Source organism: Equus quagga, chromosome 4, assembly GCF_021613505.1.
Source record: "Equus quagga isolate Etosha38 chromosome 4, UCLA_HA_Equagga_1.0, whole genome shotgun sequence".
Taxonomy (NCBI): domain Eukaryota; kingdom Metazoa; phylum Chordata; class Mammalia; order Perissodactyla; family Equidae; genus Equus; species Equus quagga.
In genome coordinates, this window is record NC_060270.1 from 64,265,015 (window position 1) to 64,279,327 (window position 14,313).

Consider the following 14,313-nt stretch of genomic DNA (forward strand, 5'->3'; position numbering starts at 1 on the left):
TTGTACTTTTGGTATCGTGTCTGAGGACACTTCACCTGATCCTGGGTTTTCTTTTGTATTTTCTCATAAAAGTTGTATCGTTTTACATATTACATTTAGATTTATGAGTCATGTTTTGAGTTTATTTTTGTATATGGTGTGAGTTTAGGTCAATGTTGAATTTTTTGCCTATGAAGGTCGAATTGTTTTTGGCCTTGAATTTGAGGGTTATTGTTTTGTGTTGCTTTTGATATCCTGAATTTTCAGCAGTAGTAATATAAGTAGGTAAACCTTTACAGCTATTAAATGAAATATTTTACTTATAAAAATAATGTTAAAGAGGGGCTGGCCCGGTGGCGCAGCAGTTAAGTTCACATGTGCCGCTTTGGCGGCCCAGTGTTCACCGGTTCGGATCCTGGGTGCGGACTTGGCACCACTTGGCAAGCCATGCTGTGTAGGCATCCCTCATATAAAGTAGAGGAAGATGGGCACAGATGGTAGCTCAGGGCCAGTCTTCCTCAGCAAAAAGAAGAGGATTGGCAGCAGTTAGCTCAGGGCTAATCTTTCTCAAAAATAATAATAATAATGTAAAAGAGAATTTGTAGTGAAATGAGTGAATCCTTTTTATAACACTGAAAAAATAGGATATGCATTTTTGAACACTGTATTTGTAGCTACTTTAGATGCCTGGAGTGTCTCTGGTAAAATATACTGGAAAGTTATAAGAGTGGTGCCTCTGGGAGAGGGCTGTGTGTGATAGTGGAAAGAAATTATTTTAAGTTCACGTTGTTTTGGATCTTTACCGTGTGTGTGTTTCCTCTTTTATAAGAAATAAGTTTATAAGAAACTACATATGAAGAATGAGTACAACAGTAATTTTCAGAATTCTCCTAAAACAACATGCATTAAGGAATTCTTGGAGAAAAAATATGCTTAATGTAATGAAAATTGGTTGTCTTTTCATTGACATGAATTTGAATAATTTCTTTAAAATGTTTTGTTTTTTAAGTTAATTTTATTACTGCTTATAAAAACCTGGTGGGAGTGGAGCAAAGAGGGGATATTATTCCAACTTGAATTCCCTTTAAAAGCTCCTGAAAGTTCAACTTTTAGAATCAAGGAATAGAATTTTAGTTGTGCTGGGTGTTGTACAAAAAGAATTGGACCAACACCCATGCTCTGAGATGTGCGGGTTAAGGCTGTTTGCTCTTGTTTGCCACACTGTCTTTGCGTTTGTGTTCTAGTGCCAAACCTAAGTCAGAAATGCACGTATCGATGGCCACTCCAGTCACCGTGTCCATGGAGACCGTGTCCAGTCAGAATGACCAGCCCACCATTGCGGTCCCTCCCACCGCGCAGCAGCCTCCACCGACCATTCCAGCCATGATTGCAGCAGCTAGTCCCCCCTCCCAACCCGCGGCCGCCCTTTCAGCCATTCCTGGAGCAGTTCCCATCCCTCCGCCCATCACGACCATTGCAGCCGCCCCTCCACCGTCAGCAGCTGGGGGTGGCAGCCTCTCCTCTGTTTTGTGCCCTCCTGTACCTGAGATAAAAGTTAAAGAGGAAGTGGAGCCCATGGACATCATGAGGCCAGTGTCTGGTAAGCTCACGCGCAGAGCTCTCTTCATTGGCAGTTGCTGCTTCCCCTCTCCCTGACGCTCAGAGTCCACACTGTTGTGTGAGCCTCAGCCAGGAAGCCTGGTTCCTTGTTGCCCATTTTAAATTTGCATAACATTAGTTTTTAGTAAGTGGAAGAAAGCATTAAGCTTCTTTTGAAAACTAAAACCATTTTGCGAGTTTGTTATGATTAATTTTATTTCTTATGAAAATCATGGATTATGATAATTACTGATGATTTACCATTTGTTCCTTGCCAATTTTTGTTGCTTCAGTATGCAATAAAATAAGATTTATGTTGTTGAAAATACTCCTTTGATAAACTTATATGTGACAAGTAGAATCTTAAAACTATTCACTATCCCTTTTTCTTCCTCTTTTCACCTCTAAACTTCTAGTTTGTGAAGGCAGGTCACTTTTGAGGTTTTCTTTTTGTTTATTTTTCTTTTTAATAATTTATTGTGGAAACTTGTTTTTCCTGACTACAAAGTAACCTTCAGTATATGAAATTTATAAAATACTGACAAAGCCAAAGTGGAAAGCAGGTCATTTTTTGCTCCAGTTACCCATGCTCTCCTCTTCCCCTTGTAGCATGGAGGCCTCCATTTCCCATGCCGTCTGTTCAGAAAGAGATGTGGTGGTGCTCTGTCTGCACATTTTAAACCTGCTGTTTATTTGTTTGCTTGCTTACTTATTGTCACTTGTTATGCCATGAAATACCTTCTCTGGTACCCATATGTAGCCTCAGCACTTGCATTGAAAGATACCACAGATGACCCTGGAGGGGAAATGAAATGTTCTCAGTTTTGCTGTTCATCTGCACTCTTGTCTTCGGTATTTCTTCCTACCTCTCTTTGCTAGGAAGCTGGCAGTAATCCTCCCTCAAACTGTAGGACTCCACACCAGGCACTCCTGGTGTAGTCTTGTACAGAACAAGCACGTCTCCATCCTCTTGTAGCTTACACTCTAGCAAGGGCGACAATCAGTTCAGTAAAGCAGGGACCAAGTAGAAGGGAAAGTTAGGGCTGGAGCTGTGATGTTAAACAGAGTTTTAAAGGGAAAGTCTCACTGAGGAAGTGATCTTTGAGGAGAGATGTTAAAGAGATGAAGTGCTGGCCATGAGAGTATCTGCAAAAAGAGCATGCCAGGCCAAGAAAGCAAAGTGTAAAAGCTCTCAGAATAGGAGCATGCCGGGTGTGCCCAAAGAATAGCAAAGATGGTCCAGGGATGGTATGTGAGCTCCAGAAAATCATCAAGGATCCAGGCTCCTACCTCCCCTAGGATTTGACTCCCACACTCTTGATTCAAGATAACTGCTATCACATCTGAGTTCCAGGGTCACAGAAAAGACAAAGAGTAGAAGGTCACACCTTCCTTCTTAAGGAAACTTCTTAAAAGAGCTTCAAAACAGTTCTGTTTTCATTTCATATGGCCATGCCAAACTGGTAAGGGAAAGGAGGCTAGTAAATAAAGTCTTTCAGCTGAGTGGCAATGTGCCCATCTAAAAGTGAGGGTCCTCGTACTAAGGAAGGTGAAGTTGCAGGGTATTAGGAAGCAGTTGGCAGCCTCTGCTGCCGTTAGGGTGCTTAACACAGTGCTCAGCACGTAAGAAGACTCAGTACATGTTAGCTCTCTTTTCTGTCTTCTTAATTGTTCTCCTTGGTGTAAATCAAGTGAAGCTTTCCATTATGTTTGGTTTCTCATACAAGTGTGCACTCTTTCTCTATGACAGCAGTTCCTCCACTGGCTACCAACACTGTGTCTCCATCTCTTGCATTGCTGGCTAACAACCTGTCCATGCCTACAAGTGACCTGCCACCTGGTGCCTCCCCACGGAAAAAGCCTCGAAAGCAACAGCACGTGATTTCAACAGAAGAAGGGGATATGATGGAGACGAACAGCACTGACGATGAGAAGTCCACTGCTAAGAGTCTTTTGGTGAAGGCTGAGAAGCGCAAGTCTCCTCCCAAGGAGTATATCGGTAATCTCACGTGGGCTGACTGTGTCATGTGAAGCTTTTCCACCCAAGACAGGAATCCGCCCCCGAGGCTGATACGTAGTCACATTTCACTTGCAGCTCACTATTTGAATTGTACCGTAGGATTCTTGAAAATATGTAATCAGCTATTTAATGTCTTTTTCTTCCCTTCGGAATAGATGAAGAAGGTGTGAGGTATGTCCCAGTGCGTCCAAGACCTCCCATTACTTTGCTGCGTCACTACCGGAACCCCTGGAAAGCTGCTTACCACCACTTTCAGCGGTACAGTGATGTCCGGGTCAAAGGTTAGTTTCCCCAGAAACATCCAGTATAAATGCATGAAATTGGTCTTTCACGTGACTATATTGCAATCATAGTAGAATGGAAAGACAGAATCACAATTTTCCAGTTTCAAAAAAAGCATAATTATTCTTTGCCTCAGAAAGCTATGTGTACTTTATTGGAAACCCAATCTGATGAATAAGTGATAACATTGGTTTTAGTAAAGTTCATGTGTTACCAGCTCCCCAGGTGGTCACAGGATGACCTCCGTAGCCCCCACAGTAGTTGTGGAGGTGCTGTGCTAGGTTGTTACTTGACAGTCTACAGTAGTCCCTAGGATGTTCAGATGCACATGCATCGTAAGCCCCAGGAAGTTTATTTTCCAAAAGACCTTTGGAAAAGGAGTGTGTGAAGCTCTTGGAATGGTCCAGGGCAAGCCCTCAATAAATGTTTTTGTTGTTGAACTTGAGAATAACATTTTAATAAGGCTACATAAAATAAAAATGGCTGATCATACTTTGCAAATATCTGCAAATATTTCTACTGGTACACTTTGTGTCAGTAATCTCAAATATAATCATTGCACAGAGAAGTGTAAGTTTTCTGAGACGTGGTCACATTTCCCATTTCTCCATATAAATTCTACTTGGAAGCTTCTCCGAGAGTTTCTTAGAAACCTCAAGCTGAGTCAAGATTAGGTGGTACTGACTCCTGTCTGTGAGCAGGGGTGAAGGTCCTGACAGGTGAGTCTCTCAATGGAAGTATGGAGGGGGCTGCACTTCCAGTTACTCTTCCTCATGAGGGTGCCCTGAGGTTTGGAAAGAGGGTGAGATTTCCAAAGGGCAGAGAGTGTTGGCCTTCAGTAAGAACAGGATACAGGCCACTAAACATCTTTTCATACCACAAGAATTCCACATCATGGTAGTAAGAGATTTAAAAATTTGCCTGGTAACATTTTAAGCCATACTAAAAGATTCTTATTGCTTATTGGGACTCACTCTTCAAAAACTATCTCAAGGAAGGTAATTTGACAGCTGAAAATACTGAGGATTCCTCGATCTTCTATTTGGATATGTACATACCAATCACGTCCTTTGCTCCAGGTCTCTTGACTGTTAAACTTTATTCAACTGCTTTGCCTAAGCTTTAAGATCATATTCATATAAATAAATGAAGATGGAATACCAAAAATTGGTCAGGTAATTCACAGAAAGGAAAGAAAAGAGAAACAGCAACAAGAAGCACAAGAAACAAATAACATGGCAGCTTTAGCCTTTGATATTGGTAATTACCTTAAATGTAAATAGTCTCTGTGTACCAATTAAAACACCAATTGGCAGAGTGGATGGAAAAAAGGTCCAACTACATTCTGTCTATAAGCAGCTCACTTCAGATACAATGACTTACGTAGACTGACAGTAAAAGGATGGAAAAATAAATGCAATGTGAAATTAATCAGAAAACAAGAGTGGCTCTATTAATATCAAAGTAGACTTAAAAAGAAAGAAAATTTAAGATAGAAGGACTTTACATACTAATAAAAAACACTGTAGGCAACAAAAACCAGAAGCTTCAGAATATATGAAACTAAAACAGTAGAGCTGAAAGGAGAAACAGGCAAACGAGCAGTTACAGTGAGAACTTCGACCCCCACTCTCAGCAGTCGGTAGAGCCGACAGAAAATCGACCAGGATGTAGAAGGACTGAGACCACAAACCAACCGCATCTAGCAGACACTTAGAGAACACCCAGATGGCAGCAGAATGCATATTCTTTCAAGTGCCCACAGAACATACAAAGATAGACTGTGTCCTGGATCGTAAAACAAGCCACAACAAATTTAAGAGAATTGAAATCATCTAGAATATCTTCATTGACCATAATGGAATCAAACTGGAAGCCAATAACAGAAAAATAACAGAAAAACCTCCAAACCATGGAAATTAACCAACACACTTCTGAGTAATGGGTCAAAGAGGAAATCTCAAAGGAAATTTTTTAAAAATACATAAAACTGAATGAAAATAAAACATATGTCAAAATATGTGGGAAGAAACTAAAGAAGGCAGTGCCAACAGGGAAATTTATAGCACTAAATGCTTATAACAGGAAAGGGGAAATATCTCAATCAGAGTTTCTACATCAGTAAAACTAGAAAAAGGAGGTGGCCCAGTGGCGTAGTGGTTAAGTTTGTGTGCTCTGCTTCGGTGGTCCAGGGTTCACAGGTTCAGACCCGGGGCACAGACCTACACACTGCTCATCAAGCCATGCTGTAGTGGCACCCCACATACAAAATAGAGAAAGATTGGCAATCTTCCTCACCAAAAGAAAAAAAAACTAGAAAACCAGCAACATAAAGCAAATTCAAGGAAGGAAAATAGTAAAGATATCAGAAATCAGTGAAATTGAAAACAGGTAAATAACAAAATCAATGAAACAAAAAACTGGTTCTTTGGGGGAAAAAATCAGTAAAAATCTCAGGCAAGAAGAAAAAAATAAAAGAAGACATAAATCATGAATATCAAAAATGAAAAAGTACAAATTGTGCAGCCATTAAAAGCATAGTAAAGAAATACTATGAGGGCCAGCCCAGTGGTGCAGCAGTTAAGTTCACACATTGCGCTTTGGTGGCCCAGGGTTTTCTGGTTCAGATCCCAGGTACGGACATGGCACCGGTTGTCAAGCCATGCTGTGGCAGGCGTCCCATGTATAAAGTAGAGGAAGATGGGCACAGATGTTAGCTCAGGGCCAGTCTTCCTCAGCAAAAAGAGGAGGATTGGCAGCACCGTTAGCTCAGGGCTAATCTTCCTCAAAAAAAAAAAAAAAAAAATACTGTGAGGGGGCCTGCCTGGTGGTGTAGTGGTTAAGTTTGCGCACGCCACTTCAACAGCCTGGGGTTTGTAAGTTCAGATCCTGGGCGTGGACCTACACACCGCTCTCAGGTCATGCTGTGGCAGCAACCCACATACAAAATTGAGGAAAACTGGCACAGATGTTAGCTCAGGGCCAGTCTTCCTCAAGCAAAACAAAGGAAGATTGGCATGGATGTTAGCTCAGGGTCCATCTTCCTCACCAAAAGTAAGTAAATAAACTATTGTTTTTAAATAAATAATAAAGAAATACTATTAAAAACTTTATACTGGGGCCCGCCAGTGGTGCAGCAGTTAAGTTCGCACATTCTGCTTCCGCGGTCTGGGATTTGCCAGTTTGGATCCCGGGTGCAGACATGGCACCACTTGGCGCGCCATGCTGTAGTAGGTGTCCCACATATAAAGTAGAGGAAGATGGGCACGGATGTTAGCTCAGGGCCAGTCTTCCTCAGCAAAAAGAGGAGGATTGGCAGCAGTTAGCTCAGGGCTAATCTTCCTCAAAAAAACAAACTTTATGCTCATAAAGTAAACCACTTTGGTGAAATGGACTAACTCTTTGAAAACTACGAACTACCAAAGCTCAACCAGAAACAAGCAGACAATCTAAATAGTTGTATAACTATTGAATAGGTTGAATCCATAGTTTAAAAGCTTCCAAACATAAGTCTCTAGGCTCAGATACTTTAACTGGGAAATTCTGCCGAACATTTCAAAAAGAATCAACACCAGTTCCCCACAGTCTCTTCCAAAACACAGGAGGGAACACTTCCAAATTTGTTTTATGAAGCCACTATTTCCCTGATAGAAAAACCAGACAAACAGAGTACAAATACGGAAAACTACAGATCAATATTTCTCCTGAATATAGATGCAAAAATCCTTAATAAAATGTTAGCAAATTGAATCCAGCAATATGTAAATAGAATTTTACACCTTGATCAAGTGGGATTTGTTACAGCTATGCAAGGCTGGTTCAACATTTGAAAATCACTGTAATCCACCATTATGAACAGGCTCTATTTCCTAGAGCTGCTATAATGAAGTACTACAAACTGGATGGCCTAAGATAACAGAAATGTATTCTCTCGTAGTTCTGGAGGCTAGAAGTCCAAAATCTAGGTATCAGCATGCTCATACTCTCTGAAGACCTTGGAAGAGAATGCTTCCTTGTCTCTATAGCTTCTTGTGGTTGCTGACAATCCTAGGTAGTGTTTGGTTTGCAACTGCATCACTCCAGTTTCTGCCTCCACCTCCACATCGAGTGTGTCTTGACTCTCTCTCTCCCTGCTTATAAGATACCAGTCGTTGGATTTAGAGCTTAAATTCCATACGACCTCTTCTTAACTTGGTTACATCAGCAAAGACCCTACTTCCAAGTAAGACCACATTCACAGTGGGGGAAACATTTAGAGGGACATAATTTAACCCACAACAAAAACTAAAGAAGAAAATTCACATGATCATATCAGTTGATACAGAAAAGTCATTTGGCAAAATTCAACACTTTTTGATTAAAAACTCTCAAAAATGGAAAAGAGGAAGACTTCCTCAACTTGATAAAAAGTCTACAAAAAACCAAAAGCTGATGTTATGCTTAATGGTGAAAGACTGATTGCTTTCTACCTGAGATTAGCAAAGAGACAAGGCTGTCCTCTCTCATCACTCTTACTCAACATGGAACTGCAAGTTCTAGCCACACCACAAGGCCAGAAAAGGAGATAAAAAGCTGTACAAGTTGGAAAGGAATAAATAAAATTGTCTCTATTTGCAGGTGACATGCTAGTCTACATAGAGAGTCTCAAGGATTCTATGAGAAAACTCCTAGAACTTGTAAATGAGTTCAGCAAGGTCACAGGATATATCAACCCACAAAAATCAATTGTAATATTAGGTACTTGGAATGAATTTGTGGAAAGTGATGTTGAAAACATAATACCTTAAATAGTTGTTCCCTCCAAAATCACAAACAGAGGTATAAATCTAGCAAAACATGTACAGGACATGTTAGCGGAAAACTGAAAAATGCTGATGAAAGTAATGAAAGATCTAAATAAGTGAAGAGACATACAATGTTCATGGTAGAAAACGCAACATAGAGATGTCAGTTCTCCCTAGATCGATTGATACTTTTACAATTCCTACCAAAATCACAGAAAGGTTTTTGTAGACATAGTAAAACTTATTCAAAACTTTCTATGGAAAGGCACAGGAACTAGAATAGCTAAAATCTTGAAAAGCAAGAGAAATCATTCTTACTAGTTTTAAAGCCAGCGATTTCGCTGCAGTAAGAACAGTGTGGTATTTGCAGAAGGATGGATATATGGATGACTGGAATAGAAAATGCAGAAATACACCCGTACAAATATGCTCAACTGATTTTTGACCAAAATGCAAAAGCAGTTCAATGGAGGAAGGAGAGTGGTTTTATCAAGTGGTGCTGCTGGACATCCATAAATCTCAAAAAAAAAAAGAACCTTGACCTAATCGTCACACCTTATACAAAAATTCTCGAAATGGATAATAGATTTGAATGTGAAATATAAAACTTTTAGGAAAAAACCGAGGAGAAAGTCTTCAGGACCTAGGGCGTGGTGGACAGTTCTGACTGACACCAAAAACACCATCTATAAAAGAAAAAACGTCAATAAATTGGACTTTATAAAAACTTTTTATCTGTGAAAGACCATGTTAGGAGGATGAAAAGACAAGCTGTAGACCAGGAGGAAATATTATCAAACCACATATTTCATAAAGGACTCAGATGGAGAATAAATATTAGAAACTCTCAATACTTAATAGTGAATAAAACAGTAATCCAATTAGAAAACGGACAAAGGCATGAAGAAGTATTTCACCAAAGAGAGTATACAGCTGGCAAGCACAAGAGAAGATGTTCAAGGGGAACATAAATCCTGGTCCTTCAGTGTGGGCTGCTCACAGAGACTTTGTTGAAGAGTAAAGAGGGTGAGGGAAGGGTGACATTACAGTGGAGACGCCTGACAAACCCCACCTCCGCCAGGTGATTGAGGTCAGTAACAGCAGTGGCGCATCGTGTTATAGTGTGTACCCTTTGTAGGCTGGAATGTCAAAGGTACTTCTCTCTGTCTCTCAAAAAGCCAAAACCACAGTCTATTCCTAAGAAAAACATCAGCCAAATCCAAATAGAAGAGTATCCTACAAAATACTTGAACTGGTACTCTTCACAACTGTCAAGCTCATCAGAAGCAAGGAAAGTCTGAGAAATCATCAAGCCAAGAGGAGTCTAAGGAGACATGACGAGTAAATGTAACATGGTATGTTGATTGGATCCTGGAACAGAAAACAATAAGAAAAATTTTTAAATTTTCAACATCACTAGTCAGTAGAGAAACTTAAATTGAGATGTCAAACAACTGAAATAAACCTATCAAAACAACTGAAATAAAAAATACTGATAATGCTAAATGCTAGTGAGGATGTAGAGAAACTAGGTCATTGAGCACTTGAGTTGTGTTAGCCCACTGCCTCCTGGCCTGCACTGTTGCTCCTGAGAAGTCCGCTGGTGATTTCCTGAGGGTTATCTTGTGAATGATGTGTCGGTCTTTCCTCTTGCTTCTTTGAAGATTTTCTCAACTTTGACTTTCAGCATTTTTCCTGTGTTGTGTCTGTTTCTGGGTGTCTTTGCATTTATCATATTTGGAGTTCCTTGAGCTTCCTAGATGTATAGGTTATTGTTTTTCAATAAATTTGAGAAGGTTTCAGCCATTTTTTCTTTGACTCTTTCTTCTTCGCCTTCCTCCTGGTAATCCCATTGCATGCATGTTGGTACTCGTAATGGCGTTTGTTCATTTTTCTTCCGTTTGTTCGGAGGCCTTGTTCATGTTTCTTCATTCTTCTTTCTCTCAGTTCTTCAGCTTGCATATCTGTCTTCAGATTTACTAATTTTCTTGTACCAGTTCAGATCTACTGTTGAGCCCCTCTAGTGAATTTTTAAAATTTCATTTATTATACTTTTCAACTGCAAACTTTCCATTTGCTTCTTTTTTATATATGTGTGTGATTTCTCTTTTTTTTCATATTCTCTATTAAATGTGACATGAGATCATACCTTCCATTATTTCTTCCCTCATACTTTCCTTTCATTCTGTGAATTTATTTAAAGATTTTATTTTTTTTCCTTTTTCTCCCCAAAGCCCCCCGGTACATAGCTGTACATTCTCAGCTGTGGGTCCTTCTAGTTGTGGCATGTGGGATGCCACCTCAGCGTGACCTGATGAACAGTGCCATGTCCACGCCCAGGATTCAAACTGACGAAACACTGGGCCGCCTGCAGTGGAGCGCGCGAACTTAACCACTCGGCCACGGGGCCGGCCCCTGTGAATTTATTTATTGTGGCCACTTTGAGGTCTTTTTCTGATAAATCTGACCTCTTGCCACTCTCACAAGCAGTTTGTTGCTTGCTTTTGTTCCCCCATATATGGGTCATTCATTCTTGTTTCTTTGCATACCTCATGATTTTTTGTTGGATACTGGACAAGTTAGATAAACTTAGATAACATATTGAAGCACCTCTGGATACTGGTCTCCCACTCCCCCGGGGCTTGTTGTTGTTATTTGCTTGTTTGTATGTTGAGTGACTGGCTGGATTATTTGAGTGGCATGTAATCACCTCCCCCCATAGCACCACTATGAGGGGTTCAGCCTCTGGTGTTACGGCTCAGGGGCACACAGCTTTGGGTACGCCCATGGTCTTCCTGGGATGACAGTGGCAGTGGCCGGGGCCCTCTCCCACTGTCCCTGACCACACTTGGCTGATAAACACCACTAATTGCTTGCTCTTTGCTCTACTATAGCACAGTTCTGGAATTTTCCCTGGAATATAAGTTAAATTCCTCCACAAACTAGTCAAATTGTAGCTCCTTGCCAGAATAGTTTCTGAAGTCAGTATTTGATATTTGTTCTTTCCCCATGAGGGCTTCTCCCAGCTATCTTAGTTTTTGCTCCCTCCTGTAAGCTGACCAGCCCACAGTCTAGGCTGTATCTTCGCTAGATCTACAGATTTCCTCCCGGTTGCCTTTCACTACAACCTCCACTATTTGGGAGCACCTGTGTGTTTGAACTTCACATAGAAGCTACCTATTGTATGGCCTCTTTCTCCACCCACCCCATGCCTGGCAGAATCTGAGCCTAGGATTCTAGAGGTAGGGTTGGGGACAGTGGCACTCTCTCTGAGTAATACCCTGCTCTGGGAGGTGAGTGCTCAGTGGAGGCGAAGAGGAGTGAGCAGCCTGGGGTCCGCTTGGCTTGTCTCTCGTAGCGTGAAACCACAATTCACAAGCTGGGAGAAGGGCTCCCTGGGCCTGCAGTATTCCCAGCATGCCTTGCCTAGGGTACAGTCTCCGTTCCATGAGCGGGGGTTGAACAGAAAAAGGGAGCCCCCACATCTCAACTGTACTTACCTGGGACTTAGCCTCAGCAATAGGTAGTGGGAAGCAGGGTGAGAAATGCTGCTGTCCTGCTCCTCCTGGGAAGAAAGTCCTCCCGCTGGGTGCTATCCGTGATTACACGGATAGAGCGTGCTAGGAGTTAATGGTGGGGAGGGCTGGTGTGACCAGAGAGGTGTAGAAACAGAAGAGGGATGTTTGTAGTGATGGAATAGTTCTGAATCTCAGTTGTGGTGGGGGTCACGTGACTCTACACGTGTGACACAGTGACAAGAGAACTGCACTCACACTTTGCATCAATGGTGCTTTCCTGGGTTTGATGCTGTAGTGTGGTTGTATAAGATGTAACCGCTGGGGGAAAGCAGGTGAAGGGAAACGCTTAACTTCTCTTCACTATCTTTTCTTTAATATGCCTTTATTGAAATTAATTCATGTAGCATACAATTCGCCTATTAAAATGTACAATTTAGTGATTTTTAGTAGATTCACGGAGTTGTGCATCCATCACTACAGTTAATTTTAAAACATTTTCATTGCTCCAATAAGAAACTCCACACCTGTTAGCCATCATCCCCAATCCTGCTATGTTCACTCCTCCATATGCCCCCAACCCTGGGCAACCTCTCGTCTACTTTCCATCTCTATACATTTCCCACTGCTGGACATTTTGTATGAATGGAATTGTATCATACGCAGTGTTCTATGACTGGCTTATTTCACTTAGCATAATGTTTCAAGATTCACCCGTGTTGTAGTATGTATCAGTATTTCATTCCTTTTTCTTGCCAAATAATATTCTATTTTATGAATATGCTACATTTTACTTATCCATTCATCACTTGATGGGCATTTGAGTTTCCACTTTGGGATTATCGTGAATAATGGTACTGTGAACATTTGTGCACACGTTTTTGTGTAGATACTGTTTTCGTTTCTCTTGGATATATACCCAGGAATGATTTCTGGGTTGTTTGGTAACTCTGTATTTAGTATTTGAGGAACTGCCAGACTGTTTTCCAAAGTGAATACTTTTTACTTTCCCACCAGCAATGCCTGATTTCTTTACACCCTCACCAACACTTGCTGTCTGTCTTTTTGATTATAGCGTCCTAGTGGGTGTGAAGTGGTACCTCGTGATTTTGATTTGCATTTCGCTAATGCCTAATGATGTTGAACATCTTCACGTGTTTAATGGCCTTTTGTCTATCTTTTTTGGAGAAATGTCTATTTGGATCCTTTTCCCTTTTTAGTTGATTTTATTTTTATTAAGTTGTAAGAATCCTTCGTATGTTCTAGATACAAGTTCCTTATCAAGTATGTGTCTGTACTATCTTTGCAACTTGTGTTGTTTGTTTTGCAAGGTGTTACCGTTGGGGAAAATTGAATAAAGAGTACAGGGAATCTCGCTGTGTTATTTCCTACAACTGCATGCATCTTTACAATTATCTCAAAAATTTTTTAAACTTAACCATATTCATGCTAATATTTGCCTATTGGATAGAGTTTTGGGTTTTTTTCAATTGGTCAACTTTACTTCTTAGAGCAATTTTGGGTTCACAATAAAATTGAACAGAAGGTACAGAGATTTCCCATATACGCCCATACCCACACATGCATAGCCTCCCCAACTATCAGCATCCCCCGCCACAGTGATGCATTTGTGTAGACTGACACATCGTTATGACCCAAGTCTCATGATTCACATTAGGGTTCAGTCTTGGTGTTGTACATTCTATGGGTTTTGATGAATACATAGATAGAGTGTTTTCAAGATTAATTTTTAAAATAAAAACTTTTAATGTTTTAAAATAATTTTAAAGATTTTATTTTTCCTTTTTCTCCCCAAAGCCCCCCAGTACATAGTTGTATATTCTTCGTTGTGGGTCCTTCTAGTTGTGGCATGTGGGACGCTGCCTCAGCGTGGCTTGATGAGCAGTGCCCTGTCCGCGCCCAGGATTCGAACCAACGAAACACTGGGCTGCCTCCAGTGGAGCGCACGAACTTAACCACTCAGCCACAGGGCCAGCCCTAAAATAATTTTAAATATTTATATAATGTGTAAATACATTTTAAGTCCTAGTAACAGTAATTAAAACTTCACAGATAAAGCTCTACTCACCTTTGACAAGTACCCCTCAATCCTAGTTTGTCTCTCCCCTTTCCA

The 14,313-nt window shown here is 40.8% G+C and overlaps 1 protein-coding gene across 5 annotated transcripts in view; it reads left to right on the forward strand.

The window, feature by feature from the left end:
- SAP130 (Sin3A associated protein 130) overlaps window positions 1-14,313 on the forward strand; it is a 72,619-nt gene that overhangs the window by 55,324 nt on the left and 2,982 nt on the right. For 4 of the 5 annotated variants that reach the window (XM_046658737.1, XM_046658738.1, XM_046658734.1 and 1 more), the window contains exons 16-18: window positions 1,224-1,579; window positions 3,329-3,577; window positions 3,754-3,879. In XM_046658737.1, coding sequence (XP_046514693.1) covers window positions 1,224-1,579; window positions 3,329-3,577; window positions 3,754-3,879 — 731 coding nt within the window. The remainder of the gene's footprint in view (window positions 1-1,223; window positions 1,580-3,328; window positions 3,578-3,753; window positions 3,880-14,313) is intronic. The other variant, XM_046658736.1, reaches the window with a different exon arrangement.